Source organism: Chelonia mydas, chromosome 1 (assembly GCF_015237465.2).
Source record: "Chelonia mydas isolate rCheMyd1 chromosome 1, rCheMyd1.pri.v2, whole genome shotgun sequence".
NCBI lineage: Eukaryota > Metazoa > Chordata > Testudines > Cheloniidae > Chelonia > Chelonia mydas.
Window position 1 is genome coordinate 295,256,558 of NC_057849.1, and position 17,792 is coordinate 295,274,349.

At 43.0% G+C, this 17,792-nt stretch overlaps 1 protein-coding gene across 50 annotated transcripts in view; it reads right to left on the reverse strand.

Moving 5' to 3' along the window:
• The window catches only part of NRCAM (neuronal cell adhesion molecule), a 284,294-nt gene that overhangs the window by 41,487 nt on the left and 225,015 nt on the right, over positions 1–17,792 (reverse strand). For all 50 annotated transcript variants that reach the window (XR_005223674.2, XR_005223675.2, XR_006291724.1 and 47 more), the window contains 6 exons: positions 16,285–16,482; positions 16,101–16,171; positions 14,931–15,156; positions 14,496–14,611; positions 857–1,061; positions 471–593 (listed from right to left, as the gene is read on the reverse strand). Coding sequence is in view for 47 of the 50 variants with exons in the window: in XM_043549340.1 (XP_043405275.1) it covers positions 471–593; positions 857–1,061; positions 14,496–14,611; positions 14,931–15,156; positions 16,101–16,171; positions 16,285–16,482 (939 nt within the window). In the remaining 3 variants the exon portion in view is untranslated. The remainder of the gene's footprint in view (positions 1–470; positions 594–856; positions 1,062–14,495; positions 14,612–14,930; positions 15,157–16,100; positions 16,172–16,284; positions 16,483–17,792) is intronic.

Below are 17,792 nucleotides of genomic sequence, written 5' to 3' on the forward strand. Positions count from 1 at the left end.
TAACACCAGCTACCTGCCTAACCATGGTCAGTTGGCTATTTACTGTAGACATCATGGTAGAAGTGGGGATCTGAAGGAGGACAGGGTAGTGGCTTTCCAGTCTAGATTGAGAGGGTATTTCTTGACTTGTTTATTGCTTAGCTGACAATTACACATCAGCTTTTACTTGCATTTTGGGATGAAGCATGGGATCAATTCACTGTAGAGAAGTACAAATAAATAAAAAACCAAAAATCCCACAGTTGTAGCCCAGAGGATGAACTCTTCCACTTGGGACTATTGTCAATGTAGATCAACCTTTACCATATTTTAACAAATATAAAATTCAGCATGATTTATTTGTAATTTATAAAGGTATACCACACAGTTGTTGTAAATTGTGAAATAACTACTGAATTAAAGATATAAATTAGTATTCCACAGGTGGGTGGTCTGAGACAGGTTTTTTGAATTTACAATTATTTACTTACTTGGTTGAAACTTTAGTGTATATGCTATCAAAACACCATTTGGGTGAGTAGGTGGACCCCATTCCAAAGTCAGAGAGTCCAGTGTTGGATTAGAAATCTTCAAAAAGGAAGGTGAGCTGGGAACTTGTAAGAAGAATATATGGTAAATGCTAAGTATTTTGCACTAGAATGTCTTATAAAATACTTTGGCATAACTTCTGTATCATCCTTACATTTGCTTTCACTTTTGTACATAAAAACATAATGTTTAATATTGTGCCTACTATAAACCCCCAATTTTATTTCTAAACTACCCAAGAAAGTTTAAAATTTAATAACAATTTTACAACATGCTATTTTTGAACTTACTAAGCTTAGCTTTATACCTTAATTTTCTCATTTCATACCTCCTTCAGGAGTCTTAAATAATTTGTCAGGGCTTGCTGGTCCTTCCCCTTTACCATTAACAACTCTAACATTCAGCTTGTAAGAACTATAAGGCTCCAGTCCTGGCAACATTCCATGCGTCTTGTTTCCACTGAATGTCAGAATCTTTTTCTCCACATGCCGCCGCCTTCGTTTAGATAAACTCTGGACTTTCCAGTAGTAAATCTAAGCATTAAAAAAAAACATCTGTAGTGAGTATTTTGGTGTTCCAGTTTAGAAAACTGGTATCTATGATTTTTTCATGAATACCTAACTACATTTTACAAGCTCCATGTAAGGGGCAGTGCATAGATGCACTGTCCCAGAAGCAGACCAAGGATCAGACTTCAGAGTAGCAGCCGTGTTAGTCTGTATCCGCAAAAAGAACAGGAGTACTTGTGGCACCTTAGAGACTAACAAATTTATTTGAGCATAAGCTTTTGTGGGCTACAGCCCACTTCATCGGATGTGACTTTCAGAATCTTGAAGACATGTTTGTGTGTGAAGGACACATAGGGATTGTTCTAGTCTGGAATGATAGGCAAATTATCAAAGGAGACCTACAATCCAGGCCTGCAATGAAATCCACACAGGTGCAGGAGTCTGCCTGCCTTTATCTCACTGCAGGATCTGGGTCTCAGTCTGAGACAGGCTGAGGATGACCAAATGAAGCTTCTTTTGCAGTCCATTTTACATATAAATCATTTTTTTTAAAAAGGAACTTTCCCCCTGAGCTCTTGTAGAGGCTCTTCTGTCTTCATATGTTTCTTCGTGTTCTTTTGCTTCTGAATGCTTAGCCCTCTTTAATAAGGGATAGATACATGAAAGTGAATGAACAGACACTTGGGATGAATTTTAAGCAGACGGACATTTTATTTAACAGTGAAGAGGGGGATTATGTGCCCTGCCTCCTGTGCACTTATACCAAGCATTTAACACTGTGGTGTTCAGAACTCACACTATAGAACTAATAACTAGGCTCATCCCTAGGACTCAGCTAATTTTTGAATACTCTCCACCTCCCCCACATGGAGGGGTAAGAGGCTCCCAAGGAAGGACTTCAGGTCTCCCCTTTTCCCATCAGTGAAAGGTCCGCCATCACAATCCCAGGTCTCATTTACCGCTGGGATCTGGTCCCTTTTATCCTTATCCACATTGGACACCAGCCACAAGTTGTGGCAAGCTAAGCCGTCTTACTTTCCTAATGTTAAACCTTTTTAAGTCTTAATGCTGTAACCTAACTGTGCCTCCAAGATGTTGCAAGGAAGGCAAAGAAACCCACCAGACCAGACCCTCTTACCAATTTGGTCCAATGGGAAAAATTCCTTCCTGATCCCAAAATGGGCACTTAGTCAGACCTACAGCATGAATATTAACTAACTAACCAGTGAGTCCATTCCCCCATGTCCAGCCAATGAAAAGGCAGCAGACCTGGCAGAGGGTAGCCCCCGGTTGTAATAATTCACCCGACAAATATGCCCTTATTGTGAACCCAACTGTGGGAACACTGACAAAAGTTTACAAATGGTCCCAATCACATATAACAATAAATGTTGATGGAAAAGGGTGCAAAAAGGAGAAAGAAAGACTGAATTAGTCCGAACAAAAAGGCTTGCTGATATTACTCAAGACTATGTTAAGATCTTGTCCAATAAACAAGAGATGTGTGGGACCAGAAATCAATGAAGAAATGGTTACTTAATGTAACTGTGGTTCTTTGAGATGTGATGGAGACAGGTATTCCCAGTAGGTGTGTGAGCCCCATGTGCCAGAGCTGGAGATTTTTACCTTGGGACCAGTACCTGTAAAGCTCACGCCTTGTGTCCACAGCCCCTCCCCTATATAAGGCAACACTGCCCCAATCACTCTCAGTTCCTTCACACTGAACATCCAGGGAAGACTCTGAAGTACAGGGGACGGAGGGTGGGTTGTGGAATATACATCTGCATCACATCTCAAAGAACCCAATTACAGTAAGTAACCATTTATTATTATTCTTCGAGTAGATATAGATATTCTTCGAGTAGATATAGACATGTATTTCAACTAGGTGATCAGTGAGCAGTACCCCCATCTGGAGGTGGGGCTTGGAGTTTATCTGAGTAAGGATCACAGGACTGCTCTTCTGACATTAGTGTCCATTCTGGAAGAAGCAGTGATCATGTAATGATCCATAAGTGTATGTATGGACGCCCATGAGGGTGCCCTATAAATGTCCGATATGGAAATGTCATTGAGTAATGCTACAGACATTGCATAAGCTCTAGTCAGACATGCCCATATCTGTTGAGGAGGCGTAGCTGATGCTATCTCATATGTAATCTTGATACAAGACATTGTCCATCTAGAGATGGTCTGCAAAGAGATTGCTTGTCCCTTCCTGCGGTCCACAAATGATACAAAACAGTCCAGGCAAAGCATGAAATTGTTTGGTCCTGGTCAGATAAAAGGCTAGACAGCATCTAACATCTAAAGGCACTGCTCCTCTGGGGAGGAATGCAGCTTGGGGGAAAATATAGGAAAATACACCGCCTGGTTCAAATGAAACTGAGAGACCACCTGGCATACAAACTTCGGATGTGAACAGAGCATAACCTTATTCTTGGAGAAATATGCATAAGGAGGCCCTGCCATTAGCACCAGCAACTCACCTACCCTCCTGGCAGCAGTAATGGCCATCAAGAATGCTGTTTTCTAAGACAGGAAATGTAGTGGATTGGAAGCAAGGCGCTTGAATGGAAGCCCCAGTAGAGCTGCTAAAACTGTGTTCAGGTCCCAAAACTGGCCCTTGGACTGGAGGATGCAGGTGGAGAAGTCCTTTCAGAAAACTCATCACCATGGCACTGGAGAAAATCAATTTTCCTTGGATAGGTGGATGAAATGCCAATATTGCTGCCAAGTGCATTCTTAGAGAACTGAGTGCTAAACCAGATTCCTGAAGGTGTAGCAGGTACTCCAATATGTCCTGGGCAGAAGTTTCTGCTGAATGGCACCACGGGCCAAAGACCACATGGAAAACCTCTTGCACTTCGCCAAGTAGACTGTTCTAGTGGAAGGCTTCTGACTGTTAAGTAGGACCTGTTGGACGGCCTCCAAGCAACACTTTTCCTCCTTGCTCAGTCATGCAGTAGCCACACCATAAGGTGCAAGGGGCTGATCGCCAGATTCCAGGTGCACCTGCAGTACTGTGTGAGGAGGTTGGGAAAGAAAGGAAGCGGCATGGGATGCTGAACTGACAGAGTGAGGAGGTCCCAAAACGAACACAGTCTCAGCCATGATGGGGTGATCAGGATGAGCCTGGCTCGATCCACCTTGAGCTTGGCAATAACCTGGGGAATGAGTATGGCAGAGTCAACTGCCAGCTGTAGTGCAAAGCATCGGAGAGGGAGCCCAGGCTGAGTCCCTTCAAGAGCAGAATAGGTGACACTTCCTGTTTTCCCTCACTGTAAAGAGGTTGATCGTGGGGATGCCCCACACTGCAAAAACCATCCAAAGGGCCTCCACCCTCAGGGACCATTCGTAGCTCAGGGAGAAAAACCTGCTGAGATGATCTGCGAGGTGGTTCTGGATCCCTGGTAAGTAGACAGCTATTGGGGTGATTTCTTCTTTGATGCAGAGCTGCCACAGGTTGATCTCCTCCAGGCAGAGTGATCTGGAGTGGACTCCCCCTTGTTTGTTCACACAGTATGTTGCGGTCATATCATTGCTGAGTATGTGAACCACTGAACATCTGATATGGTCCCAGAAGGCACGACACACATTGTGGATGGCCCAAAGCTCCAGGATTTTGATGTGGACTAAGACCTCCTGTTCCAACCAGAGACCTGCACCCTCAACAAGTTCCGATGCTCCCCGAACCAGAAAGGATGCATTGGTAGCCGGTGACTTGGTTGGAGAGGGCTAAGTGAAGGGGATGCCTTGCACACATTGCATGGAGACTCCCACCAGCATAGGGACTCCAGGAATGATCGAGGAAGGTGAACCAACCTGTCCAGAGAATATAGGGCAGGGCAGTAAACCATCCTGAGCCACATATGAAGAAGGCAAACACACAACCTGGTGAGTTGTACCACCTGGCCCAACAGGCTCAGGCATATGCCAACTGTTGTAAACGGTTGTGACTGCAGATCAAGACACATCTGTCGAATTGCCTGGAAGTGGTCAGTCAGCAGAAATGACTTTAACCTTGTGGAATCTAGTAGGGTCCAATGAACTCTGTTTTCTGTGTGGGAGCCAAGATTGACTTCACGGTGTTTAAAATGAGTCTAAAAAGGTTGAATAAACATAGCACGGTGTCAATATGGGCAAGAACCTCCTTTCTGGAACCACCCTTCAGCAGCCAGTCGTTGAGGTAGGGGAAGATATGGATTTTCTTCCATGACTACGGCCATGCATTTGGTGAAGACTCGGGGTCGCGGGCGAGGGGGAGAGAAGAGAGGCCAAACAGGAGAACTGTGTACTGAAAGTGGTAGTCTCCTACCATGAAGTAAAGACGCTTCTTATGACTCAGCAGAATGGCCACATGAAAATAAGCATCTTGAAGGTCCAGAGCAGTGAACAAGTTGTTCTGAGACAAAGCAGGGGGGATACCTCCTCCACTGCTCCCAATGCTAGCAGAGAGCTGACCTACTCAAAGAGCAGTGTCTCATGAGAGGGGGTCCCTGAAGAAGGATGGAGAAGGAGGGTGGCAAGGGACATGGAGAAAAACTGGATGGCACAGCCCGATCTCACAGTGTCTAGGACCCCGCTGTCTGAGGTAATCAAGACCCAGGAATTCTAAAATGGGCCAGCATGTCCTCAAAGGAATGGGGGATGACAAGGGAGGAAGAACAACTGGAACAGTGCTCTGGTCCAACAAGTCAAAATGGCTGATTAGCAGGCGCCAAAGGAGGGCACGCACACCAGCTGGGCCTCAAGACTGAGTGTTTCCTCTTATGAGACTTGTCCCTCTTCCTGGAGTAGTCTTGCTGTTTTGAGGGGGAAGGGCTGCACAAATGGATGTTGCAGCCTGTACAGCTGTTGTTGCAGTGCCCCGCAGTAGCATCTCTGCGAGGGTGGTGGTGCATACACCCCCAAATACCTTAAAGTAGCCCTTAAAGGAATTCAGGGTTTCATCAGTCTTGTCCGGAAACAAGGTTTGGCCATCAAAAGGCAAGTCCTCAATAACTTGGTGGACATCCAGAGCGATCCCTGAGTTTTGGAGCCAGGAAGCCCTCTTCATGATAATTGTCCCTGGCTGAAGTCCCTGCAACATCACAGGTGGATTACAGAGATATTTTGGCCACCAAGCAGCCCTCAAAGACAAATGCCCGAAACGCCTCATGTGAAGCCTTGGGCAATTGCTCCTCAAATTTGGCCACAGCTGACCAATTAAGAAAGTCATACTCGGCAGCAAAGCTTGCTTGTTTGTGATCCTCATCTATAGTGAAGAGGAGATGTATATCTTTCTTCCCAAAACTTCCAGGCACTTAGAGTCTCTGTCCTTGGGAGTGGACTTGAATCTGCTCTGCTGGGTGATCATTCATCGCCTTGACCACCAGGAAGTTCTGGGCCAGATGGGAACGGAACCACATGTATTCCTGAACAGGCATAAAACAGTACTTCTCCAAACGCTTGGCCAATGGCGGTACTGAGGCCAGTGTACCCCAAAAATCTCTCGCAGGCTCGAGGAACACCTCTTTAATTGGAAGGGCCACCCTCCCAGGGACAGAGGGCTGGAAAATGTCCATTAGTTTATGGGTATTCTCCTGGAGAAACTCTGCTTGAATACCAAGGAATGCAGCCACACAGCGTAAAAGGTACTGGTATACCTGGAAGCCCTCCAGGATGGAAGGGGAGGATAAACCAGGCAGCACAGCATTGTCTGGGGGCAAGGATGACGCTGTTGGCTGAGCCACAGATGGGTCACTCCTGAGTTAGCATCTCCAGATGGGGAAACTCTGGTGGCTCCACAGGAAGGGGAACTGTGGGCGTCTGGACTTGCGGCTGATCTGCAGCCCCCAAAGTCATACGAGCAGGCAATCTTGGTTTTGACTTGGACAAAGGAGCTTCCCACTGAGCCCAAGGGGGCTACTGGTATGGGTAAGACTTTGGTGGCCAGTAGGCATGGGGCCACGCGCGTCCATCCTGGCCTTGGGGCACATGTCAACCCTGGTAGCCACACTGCTCTACCGGTGGCCTTCGGTCCTCATCAGACCAAGTGGAGTGGGATGATAAGGATCCCAACTCAGAAAGAGAAGAGTCCTGACACCTTGGAGAATTTGCGGCGGGGAGCGACTCCAAAGGGAGCCAACAGGCGATCCAACTCATCCATAGCCCAGAATGAGGTCAGCACCATCGGTGCTGAAAATGCCTGTGCTGCAGGCCGGGACAGTTCCAGTGCAAACAGTGGTACTGGAGCGCCTGAGCGTCTCGATGTCAAGAGCAGCAACAACCTCCACGGAACCTGATACTAAAGAACCTTGTACTCTGGTGCAGAGTCAATTCCAACCCCCGGGAGGGGTGCTTCCTGGTGCAGTGCTGAGCCGCCTGAGAGTTCGGCAGCACGCTTGAACTGGGGATCCATCGTGGACGCCAGCCTCACAAAGTCCTGGACCAGTGGCAAAGATGGGACTGAAAGGCAAAGAAGATCTGCTGCAGCCTTGTACGCTATTCCCGTCAGCACCAGACTCAACAGACACCTGGAGGCTGGAACTGGAGTCAATGGTACAGGGTGTCTGCCCTCCCTACCTGTATCAAGGGAGGGTCAGAGGTACTCATGCCATCCCATGTGCTGGAGCCGGTCTCGTGCTGGTCTGTGCTTCTTTTACGGGAGGCAGAAGAGTTGCCTCAGGACCTCGAGTGCTCATGATTTATTCTTATGAGACCTCTTCTTTGGCACCAATGACAGAGAACGACTCCTGTGCCCCTTCAGTGAGGCCCCTGCCCTGGAACAGGAGGCAGCAGCCTTTTCCAAGCTGGATGGCCATCGGCAGCCTGAGGAAGGCCTTGGTACTGGGTCAGGCCGCATGGCCTGTTCAAGCAGGTGCTGCTTAAGCTGAAGGTCCTGCACCACCTGAGTCCTCTTCTTGAACAATCTACAGATTGAACAGAGCTGCTTAAGGTGGGCAGAGCCAGCATCTTGCATGGGGGTCACTGTTAGGAATTGCCCCTCCACACAAAGGTCAATGTCTGTACCCCGGTGAGGGCATCACCAGGGAGCACTACCACTACCACTGTATTATACTCTATAACTTTTCCACTAACACTAACTATTAACTATGTACAATTAACTAGGCTAACAGCAGAAATTGTGAGGTTGTGAAAACAACAACCATGTGGAGCTCCAACTCCAACCGTCAGGTGGTGAGAAGGAACTTCCGGGAGGAGTGGGGGGGGGTCAGGTGGTGCTGCCTCATATAACAAGGAGAGGGGCTGAGGACGCTAGGTGCAAGCGCTTCCCCTCTATGGGTAGTGTTAAGCAAAAGTGTCCAGCTGTGGCACACGGGGCGTGCACACTTGTACTTGTAATACATGTCTGCATCTACTTGAAAAGAAACCACAATTGGTATGTCAGAAACCAGCTTTAATTGCTGGAAAAAATTATGAGGGAACAGGCTTGTCTGCTCATCACTCTCTTTTGGTGTCCTAAAAAAAAAGATTTAGGGGAGAAAATCAAAGCAAATGCAACAATTACTGACTGAAAAAAGGAAAGGGGTAAGCTTCACCATCATGGCTGCCACTCCTACAGCTCCTGGGATTCTGGGATCTACTGTTACACTTTTGGGCCTTTGTCATCCTGATTCTGAGAGATGTTCTGATCAGCCCAGGCTGGAGAGAGAGTCCCAGATGACATCACCACCTCCACTGGCTTTGGCTGAATCCTGAACACCTGGGATGTGAGACTTACTTTGTCCCTTGTTTGTTCTTTTACTTCCCCACCTTATTTCTTCTCTTTCTTATCCTTCTCCTATTGCCTTCTGTCTTAGCCAGCAAAGACTATATTTTTGCAACACTGCTGTAAGCTTGTGACCAGAAAGACAGCTAAAAGCAATGTCTGAACAGGCCAATGCTGGTAGAAGTTTGTCAGGTCTTGGAGTGGCTGGTAACGCCACATTTTGTGCCTGTGTTTCTCCAGCAAAGAGGATGCAAATGAGAGTCAACATGAGAGACATAAGCTGCACATTCTATCTTTGCTGTTCTTTTCTCTTCCCTATTGTGTGTATTTGTCTTGGGTTGCTTCTACAAAACAGAATTGGACTTTAACAATAGCAGCAATAACAAAAGCTCCAGCTCAACTCTTTTCCCCCCAAAACTTATTTTTTTGCCCAAAAGGACAGTTATCATATCTTTAATACCATCTAAGAGATGGTAAAACAAGGACTTTTTCCTTATAAAAAAACACTCCAGCTACAGGGAAAGAGAACAGGAACAAGGGAGGTTGTTAAAATGAAAGTCTTAGTTATTTTTTTTACATTCCAAATACTTTAACTGTTTTTCCTTTTCTGTATCTTTAATAAAAGGTTAAAGGAATTTTTAATAGTGTGTTTGCCATGAGACTAAGCAGGCCTCTGTGTAGTAAACTCTGGACCTTGTTTAACACTGCTTAATGTGGACAGTGACTGCGTCATGTTAACTCCTTTGACTCTTTGGGACCATGCTGGAGGATTCTCTGCACATTGAAGTCTTTAAACCATGAATTGAGGACTTCAATAGCTCAGACATAGGTGAGAGGTTTATCGCAAGAGTGGGTGGGTGAGATTCTGTGGCCTGCATTGTGCAGGAGGTCAAACTAGATGATCATGATGGTCCCTTCTGACCTTGATATCTATGTATTCCATCAAAATAAACACAACATGTCCCTACCAGCCATGTATCTTCTCTTCTGTCTGCCCCACTCCCTCCATGCATGGACAATGCCTATTTCCCCTGCTGTCCACTCAAAGTTCTTTCACAGTTGACTGCTGGGGAGGTCATTTCTACCATCCACCTTCAAAATTTTAGAACTTTACACGCTACAAACAACTATTGTGCTCTCTTGAAACCTGACCTTGTGAGGTGCTGAGCAAATTCAGTCTCTTCAGTCTCTTACTCTGTCCTTTTCTGGTGAATATGAACCCAATTTTGAATACTTCAGCCCCGGTTCCTTTGAGCGCTTCTCCTTTCTTATTCTCATCACGTTTTTCCTGGGTGCTCATGAAAGGAACTGGACTGACAGAGCTGGAGAGTCACATCTATTCCTTTACTCAGCAAAAGGTCAAGATTTTCACTGTCTGGGGGGTGTCTCCAGAAACGCACACTCTTTGGTGTCTGCTAAGTACTACTCAAAAAATTTCAGTTAGCCTAATGGTGTTTTTTCAGACTTAACAAATGTGATGGTTTAATCTCTCTCAGAGTGTATTTGTGTTAGTGCTGTGTTGCTTCTCTTGTTTAGAGGCTTCAGACTTTCCCAGAATGAAGGTGAGCTTCCCTGGCATAATTACTGAGATTCTCCTTGGCACCTTTTACTTTATCTTTCAGTCTCCTTAAAACAATTCTCCAGAGAGTGTTAAAATGTGCTCCCTTAAAATTTTGTGTTACTCCTAGGAACGTCACCCTCAAATATATCAACATTTATTTTGCAGGGCCACTGTTACACTGTGAATGTGATCCCACACTAAAATTACTAGAGTAAGGTATATGGGGTAAAATCCTAGCTCCAGTGACGTCAGTGGCAAGGTTCCCATTGAATTTAATGGAGTCAGGATTTTACCATTAAGAATATGAAAAGAGGGACTTTGTTAGTACTGGAAAGCCCATTTAGACATAAAGAAATCTGTTACACAAACACCAGCTGCCTTTGGTTAACAATCTTATTCTTGTCATTGTGACTTCTAATTTCGTTTTAGTTTATTTAGGGGGTCTACTTAAAGGTGCTAATGTCATACTCTCCTGTCAGGGGTTGGGTTATACATATTGCTGTCAGGATTTTAAGTTTATCAGGCTCATGTAGCTTGATCTCGGTTTCAATTACATCAATTGTAAACGATGGAAGGATTTCAATTATAGTAATAACAGGATCTACTTGTTTTTATTACTTTGCATGTGATATTGTTGTTTGACAGGTTTTAGAGTAACAGCCGTGTTAGTCTGTATTCGCAAAAAGAAAAGGAGTACTTGTGGCACCTTAGAGATTAACCCATTTATTTGAGCATAAGCTTTCGTGAGCTACAGCTCACTTCATCGGATGCATACAGTATGATCCGATGAAGTGAGCTATAGCTCACGAAAGCTTATGCTCAAATAAATTGGTTAGTCTCTAAGGTGCCACAAGTACTCCTTTTCATATTGTTGTTTGTTATTCCAGCATAAGGTACTGTGGGAAAACCTACAATATAAAAAAAGCATCTACAGAGCAAGAGGCTTCCTTCTGAAAGAAAGAGATTGGTTCTACTGGTTTTCAATAGAAAGGATAACTCTTTATGCCCTTCAGTTTTGAACAGACGCAGTTGGCAGAATTTGAGTTAGACAAACAACAAACTGCATCCTGATTGACCAGATTCATGCAACAGCATTTCTTGAAACACCTTGAAACTTCTTCCGTTCTGTAGTACTCCTACAAAAGTATTATGATCAGAATGAGTAAATCAATCAATGTTTAGCCTGTGGCGAGCTTGTATTTTGGATTGGATTCAGTTTGGATTTCGCATCTGTTCTGAAGAGCTTGGAAGCATTTTTACAAATCCAAAGTTTATTAGGTAACAGAAAAGGAAAGAAATGAGAACAATGGCATGTAGATTATGTGGCAAATGTGACCCTAAAAAGATTGGTCAAGAGAAGGAGAGTTACAAATGTTATCAAATCTGCTATGAGGAAGAAATGAAATAAAAATACTTAGAGTAAAAAGAAGAAGAAAAAAAAACAAACAAGGATATACTAATATTTTGGTTCACAAGAGCCTTCCACACAGCTTCAGTGTTAAAAAATGCTGGTAACTTTCGCCCTCCTGACCAGTTTAGCTTGAACTCCTGCTGGTAGTAGTAGAATCAAAGCTAAACCATGCCATGTTAATTTTCAGAAATGTTGAAGTCACAAACTTTTCAGAAAGCATTTTAGTAAGGGAATGTCAGCAGTCAGGCTGAAAATTGTCTCTGACTGAAATGAACTTGGAGGACATCCTACCAGGTGATGCAAAACAACCTTACTAAGAACAGATCAAATAAGTGGTCTATTCATCTGGAAACTGACAGGATCACTACTTCATACCAGTGCTGGCTCTGCAATACAAGGTGCCAGAACTCTGATCGGTAAAGAAAAGGTGATTTGGTAGGGGAATATGAAGTTCAAAGAGAATATGTTATGTTAGTCACATAATTTATAGTTCAGCCAGGAAAATGAATTAAAGCAATAGGGAGAAGGGGAGCAGCACCACTGAAAACAATGTGTGTGTTTGTTTTTAACCAGAATGATTCACTGCACTCAGTGGTATAAACTAGGGGCCTGATCTATGTGTCATTTTGCAAATGTGCAAGGGTGAGCTGGGTGTAACTTGCTTCATTCTGCAGCTACCCACATGACTTTCTATTATATGCCATCATGTGCCAGCAATGCCCCTTTGCCATGTACATTGGTCAAACTGGACAGTCTCTACGTAAAAGAATAAATGGACACAAATCAGACGTCAAGAATTATAACATTCAAAAACCAGTTGGAGAATACTTCAAACTCTCTGGTCAGTCGATTACAGACCTAAAAGTGGCAATACTTCAACAAAAAAACTTCAAAAACAGACTCCAACGAGAGACTGCTGAATTGGAATTAATTTGCAAACTGGATAGAATTAACTTAGGCTTGAATAGAGACTGGGAGTGGATGGGTCATTACACAAAGTAAAACTATTTCCCCATGTTTATCCCCCACCCCCACCCACCACTATTCCTCGGATGTTCTTGTCAACTGCTGGAAATGGCCCACCTTGATTATCACTACAAAAGGTCCCCCCCACTCGCGCTCTCCTGCTTGTAATAGCTCACCTTAAGTGATCACTCTGGTTACAGTGTGTATGGTAACACCCATTGTTTCATGTTCTCTATGTATATAAATCTCCCCACTGTATTTTCCACTGAATGCATCCGATGAAGTGAGCTGTAGCTCACGAAAGCTTATGCTCAAATAAATTTGTTAGTCTCTTAAGGTGCCACAAGTACTCCTTTTCTATTCTCTGGCTGGTTCTCAGACATGTGACACCTGGGCACATCTTCTCCATTGAGCTGCGTATGCATTTCTAATGTAATGCTGCACATCCAATGACCAAAAGATTTGAAATCCAGTTCCAGTAAATACATGCAGTAATCCTAATATAGAAGTCATTTTGTTTTCCAGAAAGACCTGAATTTGGCGTTAGGACTTTGCTATTGTTTCATGAAAGATAATTGACTACTTTGTAAACCATAGACTATGACATTTGAAGTGCACTGTCTTTGTGAAGTAGTTATTCAGATTGGGCCTGCTCCAACCCGCATTGAAGTCAATGTGAGGCTTTCCATTGATTTCAATGGGAGTTGGACTAGGCCTATTGGGAAGTATTACCATGCAATGCAGTGTTATCCAAAAGTCTTACTCCTGACTGCCACTCCATTTATTTTGCGCCATCTTCAAATTTTACCAGTTATGATTTTATATTTTCTTCCAGATTGCTGCACCCCTTATGGCATGCTACTGGAGACACCCTGCCTCAGTTTTCTATCCTGGGTTTCCTGTGCCACACAGCTTCCAACACTGTGCAATTTTTGGAGTGACTTAACCCTCCCAATGAGTCATGTAAAGTCTGACTTCTGGGGTACATAAGTCCAAAAAAACCCACATAAAAACCAGAGTCTTCTGACCCACTCCTTAGCTGGTGACAGCCCTTCCTCTCAGGGTCTGTCCTCTCTTGCTAACACTCTTCAACCCTCCTGGACTTTGCTCAGGCTTTTCCCAGTCTTTCGAGAGTGCCAACTAGATGTAAGATCCATCCAGGGTCTCTTTCCCTGGTGTCCTTCTGCAACCTGATGTCTCCCTACCTGAAGTTCCCCTGCTCCCCGCAGATCGTCTTCAGTTCTCCTCCATACCACCACCCTGCTCCAAGGACTATTACCACAGGAGCCCCTCCGCCCCACTCCCTGTATTCTCCCTTTTTAAACTGAGCCTTTACTGAGCCGCAGATGAGAGGCAGCTAACCAGTCATTAAGTGGGACTGGCCCCATCTCCTCCTTAAAGGGCCAGTCACTCTGTGACACAGATCATTGATAAAGATAACAAATAGCATTGGGCTAAGAACAGAAAAACCCCACTAAAAGTACTCCCACAGGATAAAAATTTCCAATCTATAATACTTTTTGTGATCTCTTAGATAATCAGATTTTAATCCTTGTAATATGGGCTATATTGATTTTGCACAGTGATAATTATTTTTAACCAAAATGCCATGCAAGAATAAGTTAATTGCCTTACATATTTGCCTTAAGTATATTATGTCAACAAATTATCAACCAAAATTGTGGTATAATAAAGAACCGAAAATACTCATTTAAAATAGCAGTTACCTCCCTCCCAAACACATATACACATTAGGAATATTTTATTTTGATAGATGAAGATATAAAAGCTTCTACCGTTACTTACCCTGTATCCTTGAAGGTGTCCTCGGACAGTTTTTAGTGGAACAGGGTCCCAGTGCACCTTGGCTAATGTGCTGTTAACAATGTGCACCTGCACGTTGCCTGGAGCAACCATTGGTACTGTGTGGGAGAGAGAAGTAACAAATCCCAGATTACAATCAGAGACTATATGAACAGATAATACACTCATAAAGAAATGGGTCACACTATTGTCTCGTTTAACAACTGTTTGTTGAAGTGGGCCTCAATATTCATACCACTGAGGTTTATGAAGCCTCTCACTATCCTCCAAAGATTTGAAGTTTACAATTTTCATTTATTACATGAGAGAAAAATTCCCTCCCACAAATTTTCAATAGCTTTTTTTAAATCCCTCTGTGACTTTGTATTTGGATATTTTTAATTAATACAAGTCAGTCAGTCAGTCTGAGAAACTTACAGTCTTCCCCAGAATGTCCAATCACCTCTGCAGGTTCTGGTGCATATCCTAGGTCATTTAAAGCCTGTACTTTTATCTCATATGGAACAAAGGTCGGTGTACCAGATACAATATATTTTGAAACATTTGCAACTATAACAGAAGTCCACTCATCACCAACATCTTTCTGACGCCAACTGACTTTGTATTGAAGACCTGGTCCATTGGACTGAAAACCTTTTAAAGGCTAAAATGAAAAAAAAAATGAAATTAATGTTTTAAAATTATTTTATAACATTTGCAAAGAAGAGCAATCCAGGATAATAACAAAATCATAGACTGCTAAAGAAGAAGAAAGGTGTAAAAATGAGCCTGATTCACCATGTGGTTCCCCCAGTTTTATACCAGTGTAATGATATTGAAACTTCTGTTTCGTTTTTACGCTGCTGTAATTTCAGTTACACTGGCATCAAAGTGAAATAATACATTTGTATATCACCCTGAACGTTTTGAAAAGCAGAGAACCTAATCACCAAGTGTTTTAATCATGCAAGCTATCTGATGTAAATATATTCTTGTTAGTTTTCTTCAGTCGTGGAAGACAGATACTACGAAAGAGCTAAAATAAGTTATTATAAATCATATTTCCCAGAGAGTTGGAATCTTTTCAAAGCTGTAATGGGAAGCTGACTTTGCAATAATGAGTAGTTGGGAATCTGTGTTTAGAAAGAGAATCAGAATTCTTGCATTGTAAGTGTCAGTACAATGCATCCACAAACAGCTTTAAGTAGGAAGGTATAATGATAATTTAGTTTATAATAAAGTTTAGTGAAGAGTTAGGATTTAAATCGGAATCCATTCTAAAATTATGAGGCTAACTGATCTAAGATACTATATATATTTTTTAATCTTAATGCATGAAAACACTTCAAGTTATCCTAAATTAATGAGTCTGTCAGGAAGATGGAGAAACCACTAATAAACAAAAGAGAAAACAGTCCTTTGAAAGTATGTTTCTCACTGTGAGTATTCATTTACATTTTCCCCCTATTTAAGAAAGGGGAAAGGTTCAGACAAATTAGTGGATTTTTATTTTGTCTCAAACAAGCACCAACTATAACATCTATTAATTTGTTCAAAGTTTATACTTTTATTTTCTAGAAAATGTTGCTTATAGGCTAAAAAACTTACCTCCCATATAATCACCAAATTATCGGGTTCTGATCCTATCCCTTGAACACCAGAAGGATTTTCATCTGGCTCTAAAAGTTAAATATTTATAATTGAGTAAGGTCCGACTGTTCTTTGGGTTCTAAATAATTCAATGGCGTCTAAAGAGTAAACTGATTACTGGTAAATAGTAGTGTTTATTTACTTGCAGCTTTTGTTAGGTATTGTTCAGATGCTTCACTTGGCTGACTTCTACCAATCTCATTGACAGCTATTACACGGAACGAATAGTTAACATACGGAGACAGCTTTAACTGTACAGTTGTCTGAGTCCCATGGACTTCTGTCTGGTAATGCCATACCCCTGGTTCACGCATTCCATCTTCATATTCAATGACAAAATCTATCAACAAAAATTGAGTTCAATTATATGTCAGATCTATAACATTCCTAGGCATCAGAGACTAGCACAGTCATTTATGAATGAAATAATCATAAGTCAGCAGTCCGATCTACACTAAATATTTTTAAAATAAACTTGAAATTATAATAAATAAGTTAGAGAATACAACTGAACAAGTAGTCCTTAGCAAGAAATGTAAGGGAAACATTACTCTTTGGCATTCTAACTGTAAGTACGCATAATTCTATTGTAACTGTCTTAGCTGCTTGGATACTGCCACAACAGGAGCCTTAGAAAGACCGTACTGAGAGAAAGACACAATAGATGAAGTTTCAGCACAGAAATAAGCAGTGAGAGAAAACATTTGAAATTGTATATGTAGTGTGATGGACCTGCTAAGCAGGGGTTATAACTCCCGTCAGCCCTCCTCACTGCACGTCCCCTTCCTCCTGGACAGGTAAGGGGAAGGGTCCTGCATGAGGAAGTGGCCGGGCTCAACTGGGAAGCGGTGGCTGCTTGACAAGCAAGGAGCTGCAGAGAAATCGGATGCAGAGAGGAATCTGTGGGAACTGAACACAGCTCCACGTGTGGAACAGACTGTGACTGCTGGACCTTACAGCTGAGTGCAAGCTGGGTGGGACTTATGGGGGAGCAGCAGCGGCTGGGGAGGGAGCCACTGCAGAAGGGCCCCAATGAGAGACACTAACAGAGCCGGCCTGGAACCTGCAAACTCCTGTTTGCTGGAATAGAGACTGGACTGGAGAGCACACCCCAAGCACTAGGCCTGAATGAACTGCTTTCGATGTTTACCTCTATCAAAAGTTTGGCTTTGAAAAGATCAGAAAAATCATCTGGTTTATAATTTTGAGGAAGTTAAAGCTTTTCTGTCAACAAAGATAAATAACACATAAAGGTATTGCTGCCAATGAGCTTTCAAATTCAACTGTCGCACATTCAGGTTAGTTTAAGATTTTAACACTGTCAAAAAATGTCTGGAAGTAAATTTATTTCAATGGGGCTGCGCATGTGATTAAAAATTTACTCCTGTATGTATTTGCAGGATTGAGTCCTTAAAAGGGGTCTCACATGGATGCAAGTGTCTGTGCTACTGGTTGTGACTGCAGGATTAGGGGCTTTTGACTGAACTCTGTGGGGCAGGGAATGTGTCCTTCCATATGTTTGAACCGCATGCAACATGTTTCGGGCACCACTGTAATACCGTTAAATAATAATAACAATGAAAGAATGTATTTGCTAAGCTTACTAGACAAAGGTATATTTCAAAACTCTTTGGAATCTGAAAAAGTAAA